The sequence below is a fragment of the Haliotis rubra genome, unplaced genomic scaffold (assembly GCF_003918875.1).
Source record: "Haliotis rubra isolate DU_JTF1 unplaced genomic scaffold, ASM391887v1 Scf61, whole genome shotgun sequence".
Lineage (NCBI taxonomy): Eukaryota > Metazoa > Mollusca > Gastropoda > Lepetellida > Haliotidae > Haliotis > Haliotis rubra.
The window spans coordinates 2,545,214-2,566,868 of NW_025767313.1; the positions used below are offsets into that span (position 1 = coordinate 2,545,214).

Here is a 21,655-nt window from a genome sequence, read left to right on the forward strand (position 1 = left end):
AACATACTGTCAAACTGGAAACATTAATATGATAATTTCCCTAATTATGAATGTGTTACCAGAACCACCTGGATAATGTGCCAGAGAGTGCTGGTGAGAGAGAAGCAGTCAGAGGCCGCATCATGTTCCATACAGGCCAGTACATGGAGGCTCTCTCACGGTGGGACTCGCTACAGCAACTAGTTATACTTCATAGGGCAAATGGTGATTCATGACAGGAAACACATTTGATTTAATTCATTATCATTTACAGTTTTCATTTTTTAATTGTAATATGGCTGTTGTAACAGATAACCACAGATCTGAACTGTGAATCAGTGCCACAATTAAACAGTATATTTACCTAAGAAATCCTCAAAGATGTAGTATCAAGGCATGTGTAGTAATTTCCTTGAAGTTGCACATTTTGGGACTCACTACTTGTGTTGTGAAAGGTTCGAGAAGCTGACTGAGGAAGCCCCTGATGTGAGTGGACATCACTACATGCTGGGACGAGTCCTGTGGCAGCTGCAAGACACCGGGACCTGGGGGAGTGCAGGAGAGATGTGCAGGAGAGATGCTTCAAGGCCTTCCTTAAGGTGAGATATGTTTCAAGGCCTTCCTTAAGGTGAGAGATGCTTCAAGGCCTTCCTTAAGGTGAGAGATGCTTCAAGGCCTTCCTTAAGGTGAGAGATGCTTCAAGGCCTTCCTTAAGGTGAGATACGTTTCAAGGCCTTCCTTAAGGTGAGAGATGCTTCAAGGCCTTCCTTAAGGTGAGAGATGCTTCAAGGCCTTCCTTAAGGTGAGAGATGCTTCAAGGCCTTCCTTAAGGTGAGAGATGCTTCAAGGCCTTCCTTAAGGTGAGAGATGCTTCAAGGCCTTCCTTAAGGTGAGAGATGCTTCAAGGCCTTCCTTAAGGTGAGAGATGTTTCAAGGCCTTCCTTAAGGTGAGAGATGCTTCAAGGCCTTCCTTAAGGTGAGAGATGTTTCAAGGCCTTCCTTAAGGTGAGCCATGCTTCAAGGACTTCCTTAAAGTGAGTGATCAAAGAGAGATGTTTCAAGGCCTTCCTTTAGGTGAGAGATGCTTCAAGGCCTTCTTTAACGTGAGTGATGCAAGAGAGATGTTTCAAGGCCTTCCTTTAGGTGAGAGATGCTTCAAGGCATTCTTTAAGGTGAGTGGTGCAAGAGAGAAGTTTCAAGGCCTTCCTTAAAGTGAAGGATGGAGAATGTTTTCAAGGCATATATTTAGTGGTCTAGGAGCCGATGCAGGAGAGTGGGCTTTCCTCACGCCACTCTAAACAGTTAGAATCTTATGGCGAGGATTGACTTGATGACTTTCAGTGTTGCATTGAAAAGTAGGTTATTTATAGATAATTTGTGTTTCATATTTCCAGTACACATCATACTTAAATGTTTGTTATGTTTCAGGCAGCCAAACTGGACCCCTACAATAGTGAGATCTTTCTTTACCTGGGACACTTCTATGCCACTGTGCAGAAGGACAATGTGTAGGTATTCAATCATATGGCCATGTTGACTCAAGAAGTTGTCTCCCTTTAGTTTGCTCATCGCCTCTTAACCAGCAGCAGTATATTGTTGATTGAGCTGCCAACTTCATTTACCCTGATATAACATTTTACATTATTTTGAACTTATTTAACAGGAAAGCCAAGCTGCTGCTATCAGAAGGCATACCGACCTTGACCCTGGTAATGAGGAAGCAGGAGCTGCCCTTTGTGACATCTTAGTCGCCATTGGTGAAGATGTAAGTCATCATTGAAACTGTTTCTGTTTGAATGAAGTCTTGTCAATAAAAACTAGTGTTGAGGTAGTGAGAAGGTTAAAACCTTAATTCGCTTTACCAAATGCCACCACAGTGGTCCATTCCCTCACTATCAAAGCCTGTTGTCGGTGTCTCACCTGTGATATCCAGTACCTCATCTAGAGTAAAAATGTCCACAGGGCTGCTTGTATCACTGCAGGCAAGACAAAAGGATGATCGCAGTCCAGGGCCCCGTTTCACAAAGCTATCGTAGCGCTACGACTGTACCTTCTATACTGTAACATAGACTTACTACAGTCGTAGCACTACAATAGCTTTGTGAAACGGGAACCTGGATGTTTGAATTTCCAATAAAACCAAGGAGTTCTAAGATTACTGTTGGTGACTTGTGTTTCAGAGAAATGCCCATAATATTATTACCAAGGTGATGTCTGTTTGTAGGAGGAAGCTAGAGGCCTACTGGAGGCTGCAACAAGTCAAGCCAGTGCAGGCTGGTGAGTGCAGGCCAACTGTTAACGTTGGAAGTATTTACTAGGCATCTAAAGGATATGCTAATATGTGTTGGTTTTGTGGTAGATGTAACTTGGATTTTTTCATACCATGAACAAAGAAATAAAATATATATTTAAGTTTTAATACAGTGCACCCTGGGTATAATTCCTCTGGCAATTATGCCAACCTGGCACCATAGTTTTCCAGAACTGATTTCGTCCCATTTATATTCCCTGGATATAATGCCAAACTAGCTATAATGCAACAGCCAGCCTTTTCCAGAAGAAATGTTCCAGTTCGTATGCCAAAAGGTTGACTTGGTTAATCAGCTGCACTGATCAGCTGAAAAATTAGCGTGTATATAGTTACCGGTAAGTGAGTCTTTTTATCATTGATTAAACCACAGCCTTTAGGTTTAGATAACAGTTTGAAAAACAGTGCTTCGGTACCATTTTGGGGAATGTTTTTCACTAAGTGTGTTTGTATTATTAGTGGCAAGTGGGCGTGGCTGCGATTAGGTCTGTACCAAGTGCGACATGACGACCCCACCATTGCCGTGGCATCATTCCAGGCGGCTCTCAGAGCAGATCCCCAAGACAGGTAAGGAACTTTGTTCTAACATGATCCCTGATGATGGCCTGTATTTGAGCGTTTTCCTCATGTATACATTTCTCATTTCACAAGTTAGGTGATCCCCTCAGTGACTGAGTGTCACCGTACACCAACAGAATAGGATGTGACATCCAGACTCAGTTATGTATCATCTGCTCCTAGAATCACCATTTTCTCTTTGTCAGGCATGTGTGGGAGTGTTTGGCCGAGGCGTACCTGCATCGCGGGAGCTACACAGCAGCCCTGAAGACATTCACAAAGGCAGCTGAGGTGAGGATGATCAGAATGACATTACAGTGAAGAGTTGCTATCCTGTATATACGCTACTGATCAGGTGTATTTCAGGTTGTTTGTTCAAATTCGCTGCTCACAGTATGTACACTGTAAAATGTGTCAGACAGACCACTTGACTTATTTGACTTCTTTGTTAATGTCCTTTTATAGCAGGTGTAACAAGTCAGAAATGTTGTGATGACATACTAATGTTATGGTGTGTGTTGTTTCTATGTCAGAGACTTTAGTGTAATGTGTTTTGGTGGGTGAAACACTTTTTAAGTACTCATATTTGAGAAAATGGTCAGATCAATATAATTCAGGTAATAGCAGACCAAACAAACAGAAGAAGGTATTCTAAGAATGTCTTCCTAAATACTAGGTCTGGAATAGTAGTTCTTTAAAACTGAAATGGTGTAGTTGACAGATGCTTAAAAATTGCTTGAATTTGTTTCCTAAGGTTGATGTGAACACCCAAGTTTATAACATGACCTGCGATTTCTTTCATTGCAGTTGAACCCAGATTCGGTGTACAGTCTGTTTCAGTGAGTTCATTTTTACTTCCAAGCCACTGAGCATCATTTAATGTCACTACAACAAGATGTGTGACTTTCCGTTGGTGCTGGAATATTATTAAAGTACACACTCTTTTCACTCACTCACTCACTCACTCACGCACGCACACACTCACAAATCAAATCATCTCACATAACAACATTGGCACATAGAAAATCTGCAGTCTTTTCATTGAAATACTGATGTTTAATTGTCTACATGATATGTTGCCAACTGTTTCTGATTTTGTATTTTTGACTACAGAATGGCCAGCATTAAACAGACCCTAGGAGAATACCCAGAGGCTGTGACAGAGTACAAGGCCATCCTGGAGAAGTCCCACAACTACGTGCCAGCACTAAAAGGTGGGCAACTTGTCCCAGTACATGGTCTGAATATATCAGTGACACTGCACACAAAACAGATACTCATTTCAGAGCATATGTCTGTAACACACATCAAATGACACAGTGATAGTCATGGTACAATATACATGTATGCAGTGCTTTCTGTGAATAATGTGGCGATCTCTCTGTTCAGGTCTCTCGTGAAACCCTGTTGCTGTTGGCACGACAACATCTGACCACCTGCCTTGATGGACTGGCTCGGGACATGTGTCAAGAGGCCATGGTGTATCTGACCAGGTGAGATATTGTTGAACAATGTTGTTAAGCCAGACAGTCTTGATGAGGTACCCTGTGTACCAACATGATGTGATAGAGTGAGTGTATGAATGGTGAACCCCCTGTTTGTTGTAGAGCTGTGTCCCAGCGTGCAGACCTGTCGTGCCTGTGGAAGCTGATGGGGGATGCCTGTACTGTGCTGCAGCCTCTGGCCCCGGAGACTTTCAGGTACGTCAGACTCACCTCACAGTGGTGCCCGTGTTCATACTTGCATACAAATGTCTTGCATGATACTTATTTCTCTTGACCTTTAAACAGTGGCTTTTGTCATTACATGCTGAACCAGCTCCCGGTAATCTGTGTTATTCTACAGATTCCATGTCAACTTCCTGTAGTGTCTGTGTTAGTCTTTAGGTACCTATGATTTCAGTGTTAGTCTTCAGCTTAATGCAATGTCTGTGTTAGTCTGCAGGTACCTATGATTCCAGTGTTAGTCTTCAGCTTAATGCAATGTCTGTGTTAGTCTGCAGGTACCTGTGATTTCAGTGTTAGTCTTCAGCTTAATGCAATGTCTGTGTTAGTCTGCAGGTACCTATGATTCCAGTGTTAGTCTTCAGCTTAATGCAATGTCTGTGTTAGTCTGCAGGTACCTATGGTTTCAGTGTTTCTTCAGCTTAATGCAATGTATGTGTTAGTCTGCAGGTACCTATGATTTCAGTGTTAGTCTTCAGCTTAATGCAGTGTCTGTGTTAGTCTGCAGATACCTATGATTTCAGCGTTTCTTCAGCTTAATGCAGTGTCTGTGTTAGTCTGCAGGTACCTATAATTTCAGTGTTAGTCTTCAGCTTAATGCAGTGTCTGTGTTAGTCTGCAGGTACCTATGATTTCAGTGTTAGTCTTCAGCTGAATGCAGTGTCTGTGTTAGTCTGCAGGTACCTATAATTTCAGTGTTAGTCTTCAGCTTACTGCAATGTCTGTGTTAGTCTGCAGGTACCTATGATTTCAGTGTTAGTCTTCAGCTTCCTGTTGTGTCTGTGTTAGTCTGCAGGTACCTATGATTTCAGTGTTAGTGTTCAGCTTCCTGTTGTCTGTGTTAGAAGTCATACGTTACACCACCAGTCACATGTTACACCACCAGTCACATGTTACACCACCAATCACATGTTACACCACCAGTCACATGTTACACCACCAGTCACATGTTACATCACCAGTCACATGTTTCACCACCAGTCACATGTTACACCACCAGTCACATGTTACATCACCAGTCACATGTTACACAACCAGTCACATGTTACACTGCCGGTCACATGTTACACCACCAGTCACATGTTACACTGCCGGTCACATGTTACACCACCAGTCACATGTTACACCACCAATCACATGTTACACTACCAGTCACATGTTACACCACCAATCACATGTAACCCCACCACCAGTCACATGTTACACCACCAGTCACATGTTACACCACCAGTCACTTGTTACACCACAAGTCACATGTTACACCACCAGTCACATGTTACACCACACCACCAGTCACATGTTACACCACCAGTCATGTGTTACACCACCAGTCACATGTTACACCACGAGTCACATGTTTCACCACCAGTCACATGTTACACCACCAGTCACATGTTACACCACCAATCACATGTTACACCACCAATCACATGTTACACCACCAGTCACATGTTACACTACCAGTCACATGTTACAGTCACATGTTACACCACCAATCACATGTTACACCACCAGTCACATGTTACACCACCAATCACATGTTACACTACCAGTCACATGTTACACTACCAATCACATGTTACCCCACCACCAGTCACATGTTACACCACCAGTCACATGTTACACCACCAATCACATGTTACACCACCAGTCACATGTTACACCACCAGTCACATGTTACAGTCACATGTTACACCACCAATCACATGTTACACCACCAGTCACATGTTACAGTCACATGTTACACCACCAGTCACATGTTACACCACCAGTCACATGTTACACCACATGTTACACCTCCAGTCACATGTTACACCACCAGTCACATGTTACACCACCAGTCACATGTTACACCACATGTTACACCACCAGTCACATGTTACACCACCAGTCACATGTTACACCACCAATCACATGTTACATCTCTGTTAGTCTGCAGCTTCCTGCCAAGTTAGTCCAGCAGTCGTCCCAGGACATGGTGACCCTGGGGAAGATGGAGGTCCTGCAGGTTGGAGCCAGGTAGGAAACTCTACCTCAAGTTATGCTGCAATATATTAAAATATATACATATATATAAATTGCAATATTACTCGCCTGTGGCAGATACTCCAGTGTAATATTTTTACAGTATGGTTAAAGTGACAGTTTTGACGTCACAATGCTAATGGCTCTTTTCGCAATAGTATTAGACCTTGCTTGACTCACGGAAAATTGATATGAGAGTTATCACACTGTAGTAGTTTCTATCAATTTATGTTTCTATAGTAATAAACAGAATACTAAACTCGCTTCCGTGAAATACCATTTTTATTAAACTCGTGAAAGATTTAGTATCAAAATGGCTTTCACTCGTTTGATACCAAATCATTAACTTGTTTAATAAAATTGGTATTAAATGGAAGGTAGTTTAGTATCCTCTATTTCTCCCGCTCACTCATTAAAATTTTCAAGGATACTGATCTGCTAGCTCCAGATGAAATGATACAGATCTTGCCATTGTATTGACTGTCCTGTGTGAAATGGAGACCATGTCTATGTGTACTTATATAGGGCAAACATAAACCATCAGACAAATCATCAAATAGGAACTGAGCAGACAAGCAAGGTGGTTTTGAACAACTTGAAATGACTTTGCGTGGATTACCAGTTATCCTGAAACTGATCAAGCTGATGTAATGAGATCATGATATGTACAAATGTATGATAGTTCACAGACTGGTTGTCAGTAACTTACATTCATCATTCTGTAGGTGTTATGGTAGGGCCTTGAAGAGTATTCCAGAAAGTGCCCTCTCTCTGGCATGACCTAGGGGTCAACTATTTCCACCAATCAGAGCTGTCCACATCAGCATCAGTGGAGCTATCCCAGAAGGCCATACAGGCGCTGAAGAAGGCGGTCAGTCTGGACCCTAACAACTTCCGCCACTGGAATGCCCTGGGGGTGGTGGTATGTGCCAAGTGTGAGTAAGCCTGTTAATACATTGCCTGCGACAGGTATACAACAAAATACACCTTTACAGATGTTATGAGCCTTCTTTATTTGTTTCTGTATAGACTGAAATTTTCAGTAAATAATCCTACAAGAAATTGGTTGGAGTAAATCCATTGATCATCTCATTTTTTTATTGCAATTTTCCATCACTGATTGTCAATACATAAAATATCAATAGACCAATAGTAGTAATGTATTTATCCATTCATTTGGACCCATAATGTACATGTCTGTAGGCATTCAGAAATCAATCATGAAGTAGGCAAATATTGACCAGTACTCCCTGCTGAATTGATGTCATGGCTGACATGTTGAAAAATGCAAAAATATTTATGTTGAATGATTAAACCATTATTAATCTATATCTCAATATTACTGCTATGGCTACACCTACGTTACAAGTATATTGTGTTCTAAACTGATTTTACTAATGTAACCACTCTGTAATTATTGCACTACAACAAATGCCCTCAATAGACAATTACTCCTGAGAGGAATACTCTGGAACTGACTTGCATGTTACTTTTGTATGCCTTATACTTTTCTCCACATTAGTGCAGTATTTTTGATGTGCTATGAGTTTCTTCCTAGAAATATACTGATGCACTAATTGCTTGTTGTCAACAGACTGCTACAAGCCTGAGCTGGCCCAGCACTGCTTCATCAAGTCCATAGAAGTGGAGAGTAATGTACGTGATGCTTGTAGTACCCATGTTGTCAGTTGAAACATCTTGGAAGAAGCCCAATATTTTCAAGTTCCATGTGTAATTGTTTTCATGAAGAAAACACCCATCTATTTCTACAACATCAGTTACTTGTTACAGTATTCATGTCACTACAAAACTTGTCAGTTATGTAAATATTTTGGCCAGAGATTTGATGGTACAGTGGACTTACAGACAAATGTCACTGCCAGATATTTGATCCAAGACTGGACTCAGATATATCCCACTGGCCTTTCTGGGGTTTAGGTGAGGTTGTAGTGAATCCTCTTATAGTGAACCATTAATGCTGCTTGTGCCAGGCCCAAACCCCTGACAAGAACTGACCAGTCTAGAACAGCTGATATACGCAGTGACATACTTTGGGAGACCATGTCAGTTCTTGATTGTGTTCCAGAATGTTGTTGCCTGGACCAACCTGGGGACATTGTACCTGAAGAATGATAACGTGCAAGTAAGTGTTAATTGTGTAACTCATGCTTCTTGAATAAACTGGACTAAGCCAAGATCTCTTGAAATTGAACTCGTGTGTTGAATATTTCTATTTAAAATAATCACTTTATTTTTCAGCTTGCCCATGAAGCTTTCAAAGTAGCTCAAAGTCTTGATCCGACTTATGTTGCCTGCTGGATTGGACAGGTCTGTACTGGATCAAACCTGTAACAGTCAATACTGGCTGGTTTTATTTTCTATGTACATACTGAACTGTTTTGGAATGATTCAAGATCAGGGAATGACTGTATATTCTTGATCATCTAGATGCCCAGTTTGTTAACTTTACGAAAGTGTAATACATTTAGTTAATGTGTTAATGTTTAATTTTGATTTTCTGCTTGTCTACTCCATGTGGGTGTAATAAGTTAATCTGTTTCCTCAATTCAAGGCCCTTATAGCGGAGATAGTTGGACATGATGACGCCATGGACCTGTTCCGTCACACAACCGAACTGGCCAATCATGTAAGTATTCTGCTTCATGTAAGGACTTGTTTTCTGTATGTCACTTACAGTCTCTGTCATAACTCCTGAACTAGGATGTTAACATGCAGGGAAACATGTGAAACAGGTAATGTTGGAAGTAATACTTTGTTGCTGTAATGAACAACAGCACATAGCGAGCTGTAGGCATTTATGAAAGTCAGTACTAGTATATTTGATACTCTTTTTCAGAAGAAGTCCTCCTTCAGGTACATATAAACATTTAAATATCCATTTTAAAACCTACGACAGTTGTAACTATATTCTAATAAAAAAAATTATAAACCCAAAAACTTGTTCAACCACCCCTACAGAGCCCCTACAGCCAGGTGGTCTACACTTGCTACGACTGTGGGTGATAAAGACTCAAATACTGTATGTATGGTTCCTTTCTTTACGCAGGGGTGTTAAATTGAATTTATATGTAGGTATTTTCATTAAGTAATTTGTTGTAAAATTTGCGGTTTAATTGTCGCCGCTTTTCCAGCCATGTGGCAGGCAAGATGGCCGGACTACATGGCTTCGCCTCTCACTTCTCAATTTGTTCTACTTTTACTCTTGGTGGGAGTTTATATATAATTCAATGGTACTATATATTAGGCTTGCCTTTTTATTTTCGCTTTCAGTGAAATTACGGTAAGTCATAGTTGAGTAATTTTGTAAGCAATTTGGCGCTACTGTGGACATAATATTTGGCGTGCAGCGCCTGAGGATATACCTCTGGTCCACTCGAGAGTTACTGCGAGAGGCTTCTCTTGACCCAAAGAGTGGTTAATTCCTCACTTGCGGTGAGGATTCGAATGCTTCGTGGACCAGGTTCGGAGCCGAGTGGTACGTCTAGAGATGGACAACAAGACGGCATTGACCTATATCCTGAAGCAGGATGGTACGGTGTTTCCGTCTCTCCTTCAGGAGGTGTGGCAGTTTCTGCTTTGGTGTGGCCAGTTCAATCGCTTCCGATGCCTTCCAGCTCGACTGGACAGACAGGGCTCTGTGGATTTTCACACCGATACCCCTGATTCCCAGGATCCTCTCGCAGCTTGCCACACAACCAGCTTGACTACTTTGATCGGCGCAATGCTGGTTTCCGGTAATCATCAGGTTTCTGGCTCTGGCTCCTATACTATTACCCTTTCGACCAGACCTACTATCCCAGAACGGAGCGCCCCACCCAAATCCCAGGATTCAGTGGGTGGTCGGGCCACTGTCCGGAATTGCCTCTAGGCAAGCAGAATTCCTGCATCTTTGCAGACACAATTCTGGCATCATGAGAGGTATTAATTGGCGTTCAGTGTGAGGATAGATGAGCCTGTTATGAGGGCTGGTGTGTCGGCAGAGGGATTCTTGATCTCTTTTCAACAGATTTAGTCACTGTTTTGGAGTTTTTGCAATCTAGGTTAGAAGCCGTGGCTACTCCACATCTATCTCTGCCTTCCACATACCTACCAATGGTGTACTCTTGGGGCAACACCCTCTTGTGCAGCGCTTTTTAGCAAGCGTTGACAGAATCCGTCCGATTGTCCGGCGGATTAGTCCCAGTGGGTCTTGTCAATCATTCTTGATTGGATGTCCGGTCCTCTGTTTTACGATCTGGCAGCTCTCTCAGTCCAGCTGTTAAGTTGGAAGGCAGCCTTTCTTGTGGCGGTACCGTCTGCCAGATGGTACCTTTCATGCAATGTCAGCGGATCCTGAGCTAAGAGTTATCTACAAGTTTTTTGTTTTGTAAATATTTTATTAAAATATAGTTACAACTGTCATAGGTTTTTAAAATGGACATTTAAATGCTTATATGTACCCCAAGGAGGACTTTCTTCAAAGAATCAGTAACCTCTACAGGTTTGTACGTATTTTTATCTCTTGTTGTTTTATTTCCTGTCAATGAACTACAAGTTTGTATCAGTAAGTCTGTCTATGATACCTCTGATATTTCTGGGTGATATTACTTGAAGTGGTGTAAAACTAAACTCACTCACTGTCTGAGGTAATTGTAGAGTAGTTAAGCAGTATACTGACTCATGTGTATTCAGATCGAGGGTGCTATTGGATTCGCCAGCTGGGTCTGTCAGATACTACAGGACCACAGCAAGAGGAACACAGACCTGTACCTGTACAGCATCAAGCAGATGGCCGCCATCCCTGCTGCAGCAGACGCTCTGGCCAGATACACGGGTGGGGACCAACTACCACTGTATGACAGTGATGTAGTCACATCGTTTAAGTCTCAGATGACTTGTGGAGACCACCAATGAGGATCTGGCTTAGAATTGGTCCAAAGAGCATGTATAAAAGACAACTACCTCGTTAGGATGAGAAAGCCACAATAACTCGATGCGCATAGTGGCTGCAAGAGTTGTATACTCCCAAGGGAGTTGAGATTGATAACACAGTGTGCCGTTGAGATTGACATCCAATGATCGAGGGAAAAAATACTAGCTCCTTGAGCATGCACTAGTTGCCTGGATATGTGCACTATATAAATATCCTATAATAATAACTAATGGGATCAGGTGGTCAGACTTGTTGGCTTGCTTGACACATGTCATCGTATCCCATATGTGTAGAATGATGGTCATGATGTTGATCAATTTTGGTCATGATGTTGATCAATGCAATGTCTGGTCCAGACTTGATTACTTACAGACCGCCGCTTTATAGCTGGAATATTGCTCAGTGTGGCGTTAAACAACAAACTGACAAATGAATTGTGCAGGTGGGAATCTCAGACTATGAGTCTGACTGACTCACCGGTCAAATGAAGCAAGCATGTCTTACAACTGAAATATGGTGAAATCTGTGTGAAACTCACTCATCATCAGCATCAGTGTAAAATGTGAAGACATGGAACCCAGTGAGAAGTAACTTGTTTGATGTGTGTGTTATGTAACATAGGGTCATATGTATCAGTGTTTATGAGCCAGTTGTGACTATTTCATACAGGTCGTGTAAAGACTGACGTGACAGCGTACAACATGTACGGTCTGCTACTGGAGCATCAAAAGCTGTACAGAGGGGCATCCGAGGCTTTCAGGAGGTGAACTTTATTGAAACATTTTGTAGTGAGAGAGGAAACTTGGTCTTGATATCATAATAGTCACAGGGGTCAAGACGAGTTGTGGTTTTGGTAAAAAATTATTCCTGGTTGTCAGGCGCCACCATCATCAGTAACAGACATGTGTATGAAGTGCTTTATCTGATGTATATCTGACGTTTGATAGCCCATTTGTATTGATGCAACTGTAAGCATCACTTTACCATGTATAGTGAAGGGCATTCATGGATGGTATAGTGTGTTATGATTCACTATCTGTCTCACAGATGTCAGTTACATGTATATCTTGTACTATTGTACTATTGCAGTGCTGTGGAGATCCTGGAGAAGGACTCCAGCCAAACGAAGCAGCTGGGTAAAGTGAGGATCAACTATGGAAGAGTCCTATGGTACGATACTGGAGTGCTTCTTTACATTCACCTGGAGGAAACAGGAATAGAACAATAACCACCATTGAAAATAGAGATTCGAGCAAGCTTGCATAAACTCATCAATATAGCAAATGAAACATTTCTTTGATAATGTTGTAGCAAGGGAGGTAACTACAAGGAATCAGCGGAGCAGTTAGAGAAGGCTGGAGGTCTGGAGAAGTGTGAGGACCTCTGTTTCCTTGGCCTGGCTCACTACAAGCAGGGCAGATTCGAGGACAGCTACCAGGGTGGGTACAGAAGGCTGTGGTGGTGGTGGTGATGGTGGTGGTGATGCATGTTGTACCCAGGATGTGTATATCAGTGTAATCTGTCAGTATAAACTGTGTTAGTATAAACTGTCAGTATAAACTATCTTAGTTTAAACTAACATACAAGGCACATCAACCCAACTCACCCAAGGGACTGGTGGACAATGAATTAATCTTTCTGCACATCTTGTTATATTGCAGGTATCACTTATGCATTCATGCTCAGTTCTTAAGCATTTATCCACATTTGTTTTTTACAATCATCATAAAATTGCAGACAACAGTAAAGCAAAGAGTTGTTCCCTCTAGGTCTCTTTCATTTGGACTGACTGAGTTTGGTTTTACGCCGCTTTTAGCAATATTCCAGCAACATCACGGCGGGGGACACCAGAAATGAGCTTCACACAATGTACCCAAGTGGGGATTCGAACCCGGGTCTTTGGCGTGACGAGCCAACGCTTTAACCACTAGGCTACCCCACCACCCCTTTCATTTGGAAAATATTGTAAATATACATAGAATATTTGAATGTTAGTTTGAGAAAATTGTGGGTGGCATTTTGCAAATGTAAAGTATATCATTCAGCAATTCAAGCATAGAATAAAAGCAATTTACCTAACGTGTTGGCATGGTGCATTAAGAAGGAGAGAGTGGGTCTCTGCCATTCAGAATCTGACATGTTTTTGCAACATAATTGTTTTTCAACCTTTTTTGATATTAAAATATTCAGTGGACTTTATCTGCTATTTGTTCCACCCAGCCTACAACACAGCCCTTGGTATCGCTGAGCTTAATGAAGACAAGTCACACATCTACTCCGCCCTTGGCATGGTTGCCTACAGGTTTGGAGATATTGAGGGTGCCAAAACAGCGCTGTTTAATGGGTAACTCTTTCTGTATATTTTGTGTCTGTATAAAACTGTAGATAATATATATCAACTTGTGTTAAGTTGTAGTCTGCTTCAAAATGTTTATATCCCAAGCTGGAATGATTGTTTGACAGATCCCAGCAGGCTCCACCTTCTGCTCCAGGACTCCAGGCTCTGTGTTCACTCGGGCTGCTGCAGTCTGATGCCACCCTCGCTACTGCAGCTATACAGGAACTCTTCAAGCTGGGAGATAAGGACCCTTCACTACCAGATGTCACCTGGCTGTCTGCTTCTCTGTATATACTACAGGTAGGTCGATACACAGTTCATAGGCTCTTCCTCAGCTGTACGAGAGGGATAGAAGTTTACTTCTGCTATTATGCGTAAAGAGTATTTAGATTCAGAATAGACAGCATTTTCTGCACTAAGTAGGGTTTGGCTATGGGACCTACAATGCTGCTTTTCACTTTGCAAGTTATGCCTTGTAATGCAAGGATTTTGAACCCTTAGTTCATCCAAAATATGATCTGGGGTCTGTCCTAGCCAAATCTGTATGTTTTATTAAAATTGTCAATTTCTATGATCTGGAACACTTTCAGTGTTCCTGCTACACACATTTTCTAACTGAAATACTCTCCAACATAGTATTAAAACAAAAAGTCACTTATGTACAAAAATGGTGTGTTTCTGATTAAATTGTGTGTTTCTGATTAAATGGTTTAAAGCTGAAAATGTAAGGTTGACCAAAAATGAAATGAAACTTCCAGTTACAAATAATGCAATAATTCACAAACGTGTATCATGACGTAGCAGATATATAGTTGAAATCAAATTACAGGGTAATCTTCAAGAGGCCAAGCGTTCTATTCAGAGAGTTATTCAGAAGAACCCAACATGTCCACGGTTATGGCGAGTTTTGTGTTCCATACTGACCAGTTTCTTCCCCAACCTGGGAGATGCAGCTTCCCACTGTGCTCGGGCATCACAGGATCTCTCTCACTCAGAAGACAAGATACAGGTTTGCAGATTTTCTCATATATCTCCCACAAAGGAATTCTTGGTGAAAATAGGTCCCTGGTACCTCATACATGGGTGCTGAAAGGTTAACATCTCATCCCACTGGGTACCCATACCCTGCACATTTCAATCAAAATGGTTTCCCTTAGGATGCGCCCTCTGTTTCAGTCTGTGCCCACTCTTGTGACCACTGGTCAACTCCAAGGCGGACTCCACAGTAGGCGAGACACACGGAACAATGCTCTGTCATCTGCACAGAAGGCTCTACACCTCTATCCAGGTAAGGAGCTATTGTTTCTCAGTTCCTGTGCACTATTTCTGTACAAGGGTGGAACTCTTGCAATTGTCAGGTATAGTTTGGTAGGGAGAAACAAATGTTGGAACTTAAAATGATCTTTATCCACATCTTTCAGACAAGGTGTCCAGTCAGTGCAGCTTGATCGCAGCTGTCCATGCTGAAGCTGTACTGAGTGGTGCTGAGAGACGACAGCACCTGCTGAACATAGAACAACAGCGTATACAAGAAGTGCTGGAACACTCCCCTCAGCCAGGAGTGGCGCTCTGGTGCTGGAGACAGAGAGTCATTAGTCTGATACTCTGTAACAAAGGGAGCGAAGCCAAGGAGGCCCTCCAGCAGGTAAGGAGAATAATCCCTTTGTGGTGCAGATTCCCCATGTCTGATTGATGTCCTTGAGGTAAGGACAACCTGTGCCTGTCATACAAGCTGATTAAGTTTATTGAATGTTCAAATCTTTGTGACCCGGTTGTGTGACAATGCACACTGATAGTTTTGCATGTCAGATTCGTAGCTTCCATTATGAAAAAAAGCCTGAGCTTACACATGATTTATGCTATGAAAGTTGGGTAAAGCCCTCAATACCATCTAAATGGTAGCTAAATAGCTTTGCAACCTAGCGAGCTTGCATGAAAAAAACTGGCTTGCTACGCGCCTGCATGTTGATTTTTATACTGACGACACATGTTAAGTGTCTGCTGTTGTTGACGTTTGTCGCTTGTTGAAGGAACAGAGTTTAAAACCAGGTAGGCTGTCACGCATTGAAACTATTTATGTTTCTGTGTTTCTAGTTATCCTCTCTACCAACTGCACCAGACAGCTCTGGACTGTTTGCTGAGGTCCTTCAAGGAGCCTTGACTGATGACATCCAGTCAATTCAAGGGAAGGTCTGCATGGAGGGGAGACAACTCTATCTGTGGCAGGTCAGACAGAAATCATTACTAGGAGTCAGTGTACATTCCTTGTAAACAGGGATTTATCCAGCTATGCTGTTCTTTGTACAAAATAAGGGGAGCTTTAGGGAATATATATGCTGATTTATTCAATTGTTTATTTGGTATATGTATCGCAAACTATAAGCGAAGGAAGGATGACAATATATGGATGAGCAACGTCTTTATTACAGTGAGAGTGACGTGTCGGTGTAGGTTCTGACACTGTTATCATTACTTGCCTGAACCCACATCGACATCGCTCTCACTGTAATGAAGACGTTGTTCATCCATATATTGTCATCCTTCCTTATTCATCCAACTTCCAAATGCCTCTCAAAGAGGTTATGTATAAGTGGACAAGGTAACTATGTATATTTGAAACTTACATCATTTGAACAAACTTGAGGATAATATGCAATGCAGCAAAAGCATATAAAATTGCTGAAAATGTTTTGTGATACTAGTATTAAGAAGTGAAATTTGAATAGTACACATGCTGTTTCAAAGAGGTACTGTATTGCACACCTCAGAAGAGAGGACAACCTGTAAAAGTTTGAAGCAATGGGATAAGGAGACTTGTCTTGATGCAGATACTGACGGAGATGTACCTTCAGAAGGGGATGATGACGGAGGCAGACACAACCATCAGACACACGCTGCAGCTGGCCCAGGCTGACAGGTACACAGGACGTCTGCTGCTACGAGGACAACTTATCATTACTCTTTATTAATGCTAAATATCTGATTGTCCACTTGCTGTCTTGTGAAAACACATACAAGTCAGGGTGCTTGCATTTATGGATATTGTGACATCATAGAATTTGATGCTGTGTAATATACTACCCATCAAAAGTTTAGACTCACCAGTGTAAATGTAGCCACTTACTTCAGTCAACTGCTCTAAAATAGATTTTGCAAAATGTTCCATACTGTTTAAAGGTACTGTTTACACATGAACTGATGTATTGTAAAACAAATTTGTAACGTTGAAAAGATTATTGTCATGAATTCAATAAATGATGAAACTCAGTGAAAATTGGCAAAGTCCTAACAAAACTGTACACCAAAATGCAACTGTTCACATGCACAATGTTTCCACATATTTTTCAGCAATTTGATGCATGATCCTCGTGCAGTTCATCTGCATAAGGTTTGCAGTTGGTTCCCCCAAGTTAGTGGAGAAATTCATCGTTGATATAACCATATATATATATATACATAGCATATATAGTGAGTGCTTTAAGTGAGTCTAAACTTTTGCTGGGTAGTATATTACCATACCAGAGGCAGATATCATCGAAGTTGGTATATTCATGTACTGAAGTTGTCAGAGTGTGTTACTTACGTGTATATCCTCTGATTTTACTAACAAAGGTACACTGCCCCTCTGTTAAACTGTATGTCTGTTTAAGGTGCCATCCTCCATGTTTATCTGTCTGACCATTACACGTGTGTTTCAGTCAACGCCAGGTGAAGCTAGAGTCTCTCCTTAAGTTGGCCTCTCTGTCATACCAACAAATCATGGTAGGTCCAGTTACTTCTCTCCAGGTGATGTGGGTCAGTGTAGTAGAAGTTCATACTGCTGGTTTATTCTCTCATCTCACTCTCCTAAAGAAGTATCAATATATTTGTGTAAAGTGGGATCTGGCCTCATGACATAGCATGTGTCAGTATGTAATATCCGGCCCATATCAGTTGCTTTTGAGCCAGGTCATTCAAGCTTAGAGACCTGCTAACGATCTGTATATATACAGTGTATGAAATAAGGCCCGTCCGACTGCCTGAAACGGTCTAGATTTCTGACGGACGGTCTAAATTTACAGCTAGCCAGCCCGATGGTCTAGTAAATATCTTAGATGTTCCATACATCTGAGTAAATTCACCATATTGGTCTGGTTAAATCCATTTTGGGTTGGTAACATTTTGAAATTACCAGACCTGATGTCTGGCTGGATTTTTGGCTTATTTCATACACTGATATATAGATGAATATTTAATGATGCAGAAAAAAGGCACCTAAGTTATTCCCAGTCTAAACGTCTGAAACTGCTACTATGCAATGCTTGTATTGTGTGCACAGTCAGGGAGTGGAGACAAGCAGCAGCTGCGGAGGGTGTTTGACGAGGCGGCTGCAGAGGTTCTCAAGATTGACCCTGGCTGCTCGGCTGTGCTGCTGATGATGGGGGCCTTGTCTATGAAGAGTAACAAGTCAGTTGCTTTTAAATATCTCCCACCCCTTGACCAACACCATGTTGTCCTTTAATTCATGTTTTGATGTTTGATAGATGGACATTACCTGTGACAATGTCTTTAATTTTAAAATTCAATTTTTGTAGCAGATATGAATTATTATTGTTTGCTTATGATTTGAGGAGCCACTTCTTACAGCAGCTTTAGTTACCTTAGGTAAGGGTATGTTATTGCACAATGATATTCCATTATTTTGTTCATTGTGTTATTACACAATACATTTTCATTTCAAAACATTTTCTTTCAGAGTTTCTCGGCGACACTACCAACAGGCTCTAATTGCAGGGTCAGCCAGGTCAAGTAGAGGTCATGACGTCTCTCGGGCTCGTCAAGCAGTCATCAGGAATATCATCTACTCCCAGAAAGATCTTCCTCTAGCTAAGGTAGGGTTTCTGGAGTATCTATTCTCAGAAGGATCCTCATCTAGCTAAAGTAGGGTTTCTGGAGTATCTATTCTCAGAAGGATCCTCATCTAGCTAAGGTAGGGTTTCTGGAGTATCTATTCTCAGAAGGATCCTCATCTAGCTAAGGTAGGGTTTCTGGAATATCTATTCTCAGAAGGATCCTCATCTAGCTAAGGTAGGGGTTTCTGGAGTATCTATTCTCAGAAGGATCCTCATCTAGCTAAGGTCAGAAGGTTTCTGGAGTATCTATTCTCAGAAGGATCCTCATCTAGCTAAGGTAGGGTTTCTGGAGTATCTATTCTAGGGTTTCTGGAGTATCTAAGGATCCTCATCTATAGTATCTATTCTCAGAAGGATCCTCATCTAGCTAAGGTAGGGTTTCTGGAGTATCTATTCTCAGAAGGGTCCTCATCTAGCTAAAGTAGGGTTTCTGGAATATCTATTCTCAGAAGGATCCTCATCTAGCTAAGATAGGGTTTCTGGAATATCTATTCTCAGAAGGATCCTCATCTAGCTAAGGTAGGGTTTCTGGAGTATCTATTCTCAGAAGGATCCTCTTCCAGCTAAGGTAGGGTTTCTGGAGTATCTATTCTCAGAAGGATCCTCATCTAGCTAAGGTAGGGTTTCTGGAGTATCTATTCTCAGAAGGATCCTCATCTAGCTAAAGTAGGGTTTCTGGAATATCATCTAATACTGATTACACCAAATTCATCAATGGTATAGATATGTTGTCACTTGGATGGGACCTGTAGTCAGGGTTTTACGCAGACTTTTAAAAATGGGAGTCATTGTGACTCACAATATTTATTTGGGGAGTCATTTTCAATATTTGGGAGTCATGAAGATTTAATATTTCTTTGTGTTAATCATTCTCAGTATGTAACTGTGTATGTCACACCACCAAATGAAACTACAGCATTGTTCAATTCAAACAGCCAGGATTACTGTCTCCTCTGAGTTCTCTGGAACAATCTGACAACTCTGTAAAAGTCAAACTATCATCGAATAATATCATTTTTTGCTTATCAAATCGATTTTATTGAACTGAATTGTGAGGGCCACCCACAAAACTTGACTCGTATGATAATATTTTGAGAGTCATTTACAAAATTGTTATGTCAAATACACAGGAATGATGTGTAAAACCCTGTGTATTTCATATCTGCCTGTTTGCTTGCAGAAAATTGCTGATGAAGCAGTTTGTGACGGTGACGAGGCCACAGTGAAGCTCTACTCTGACCTCAAGGGAGACGAAGACTGAACAGGGCTAGATGGTCATTTTGTCTGTTTGTTAAGGAGATTCTGGATGAACAAAAGCTGTTATGGAGACTCTTGCAGAACTGTTATGGGTTTGACATTTAGAGTAAACGTGACGTTAGATTGTTTTGTGCAAATAATTACTCAAGTGTAGTCACATTGCAAGATATTTGACAATTGCTGCAGTAAAATCACTCTAAAGCAGATATGAATTTGTATCTACAGACAGAAAGTTTCCTTATGAGCTGTGTACATGATACTCCAAATTGTGTAAAATGGAACCAGACAATCTTGCATCCAACCATTATATACAATGAGTTGATGGATCAATACCCATTGGAAAGAAGAGTGTCATCCGAATGCTTGTTATAAAATGATCATGTTAAAGTATAGTTTTGTTTTTTCTTATACACAGATCATTAATTTACTTAGTTCTAAGTTTCAACAAGTCCCCCACCACCTAAATGGACATGGATTTTTTTGGTTATGTTTCATCAAAAGGGTTAGGACTTGCATGCCAAATACTTTAGCAAATGAAAAGTATTCTCCTGAAAATTGATCCCCCAAAATGTGTATTATATTCAGGAAATTGATGTAATAGGCACATTTAAGTCATAAAGTTAAATAATTACTTTTTTTGACTTTCGAACTATTTTTATGTTTTTGCTCTCCTGCCTTCAAGTATTTTTGTTATAAATATATGTGAAAGAAGTACTTATACTGGTGAGGCCTAATCACGCAGACGTGGCGGCCTTGAAACCATGGTAATCAAGATGTCTGACATGATGTAGCTGTGAGGAAACTGTGTAGTAACAGGGGCCGTGGGGTAGCCTAGTGGTTAAAGCGCCGAAGACCTGTGTTCGATTCCCCACATGGGTGCAATGTGTTAAGCCCATTCCTGGTGTCACCCGCCGTGATATTGCTGGAATATTGCTAAAAGCGGCGTAAAACTAAACTCACTCACTCACTGTGTAGTAACATATGGCATCTCAGTCGGAGCGGTGTAATGATTTGTCCAGCTGCTGGTGTATGGCAGCTGCCTCTGTCTCATTGTCAGTGTGGGGCGATGGGGTAGCCTCGTGGTTAAAGCATTTGCTCGTTACAACAACGGAGACCCGGGTTCGATTCCCCACATGGGTACAATGTGTGAAGCCCATTTCTGGTGTCCCTCCCCGTGATATTGCTGGAATATTGCTGAAAGCGGCGTAAAACCATACTCACTCACTCACTCTTTGTCAGTGTAGTGATAACAAGTGAGTTGGGTTTGACACTGCTTTTATCAGTAAATGAGTTACATCACTTCATGAAGTGGACGAAAGGATGTCATGTGGGCTTCAGCTGTTTACCAATCTGGCAAACTGCTGACAATACTTGAACATGAGCACTTTCAAGGACTGGGCCATTCATGTCCCAATGGCATGTCTATACACTAGTAGTGAACACCCTTGTCTACTTCAGTGGATGGTAGTGGTAGACGAAATAGAACAGAAACTGTTCATATATTTTCCATTCATTCTGACATAAATTACACCTTGACTCATGGGTAACATCTGAGGTTTATCGATAATTCTGACAACTTCCCAAGGAATTAGACCTCAACTTATCTAACAAGTAATAGTTGTAGCTTACTGCTGTAGTATC

General features: G+C 41.4%; 1 protein-coding gene across 7 annotated transcripts; it reads left to right on the plus strand.

Annotated features, from left to right (window-relative positions):
- Positions 1-63: 63 nt before the first annotated feature.
- Positions 64-20,401, plus strand: LOC124255794 (tetratricopeptide repeat protein 37-like). 7 transcript variants are annotated; one of them, XM_046689721.1, is made up of 32 exons: positions 64-160; positions 435-578; positions 1,408-1,487; positions 1,643-1,744; positions 2,204-2,256; positions 2,747-2,854; positions 3,052-3,136; positions 3,653-3,684; positions 3,959-4,059; positions 4,235-4,338; positions 4,453-4,545; positions 6,502-6,588; positions 7,320-7,529; positions 8,189-8,250; positions 8,681-8,737; positions 8,854-8,922; positions 9,167-9,241; positions 11,287-11,428; positions 12,197-12,290; positions 12,617-12,697; positions 12,839-12,966; positions 13,748-13,871; positions 13,991-14,165; positions 14,695-14,874; positions 15,042-15,153; positions 15,287-15,510; positions 15,960-16,091; positions 16,694-16,782; positions 17,564-17,627; positions 18,184-18,311; positions 18,601-18,736; positions 19,938-20,401. In XM_046689721.1, exons 17-32 carry the CDS (start codon positions 9,203-9,205, stop codon positions 20,016-20,018), a joined length of 1,929 nt encoding a protein of 642 aa, XP_046545677.1. In that variant the 5' UTR covers positions 64-160; positions 435-578; positions 1,408-1,487; positions 1,643-1,744; positions 2,204-2,256; positions 2,747-2,854; positions 3,052-3,136; positions 3,653-3,684; positions 3,959-4,059; positions 4,235-4,338; positions 4,453-4,545; positions 6,502-6,588; positions 7,320-7,529; positions 8,189-8,250; positions 8,681-8,737; positions 8,854-8,922; positions 9,167-9,202; the 3' UTR covers positions 20,019-20,401. The 7 variants fall into 7 exon arrangements, with proteins under 7 accessions (XP_046545677.1, XP_046545676.1, XP_046545683.1 ...); XM_046689720.1 differs by having other exon boundaries at positions 11,287-11,422; positions 12,191-12,290; XM_046689727.1 differs by having other exon boundaries at positions 11,287-11,422; positions 12,191-12,290; positions 14,695-14,868.
- The last annotated feature ends 1,254 nt before the right edge of the window (positions 20,402-21,655 follow it).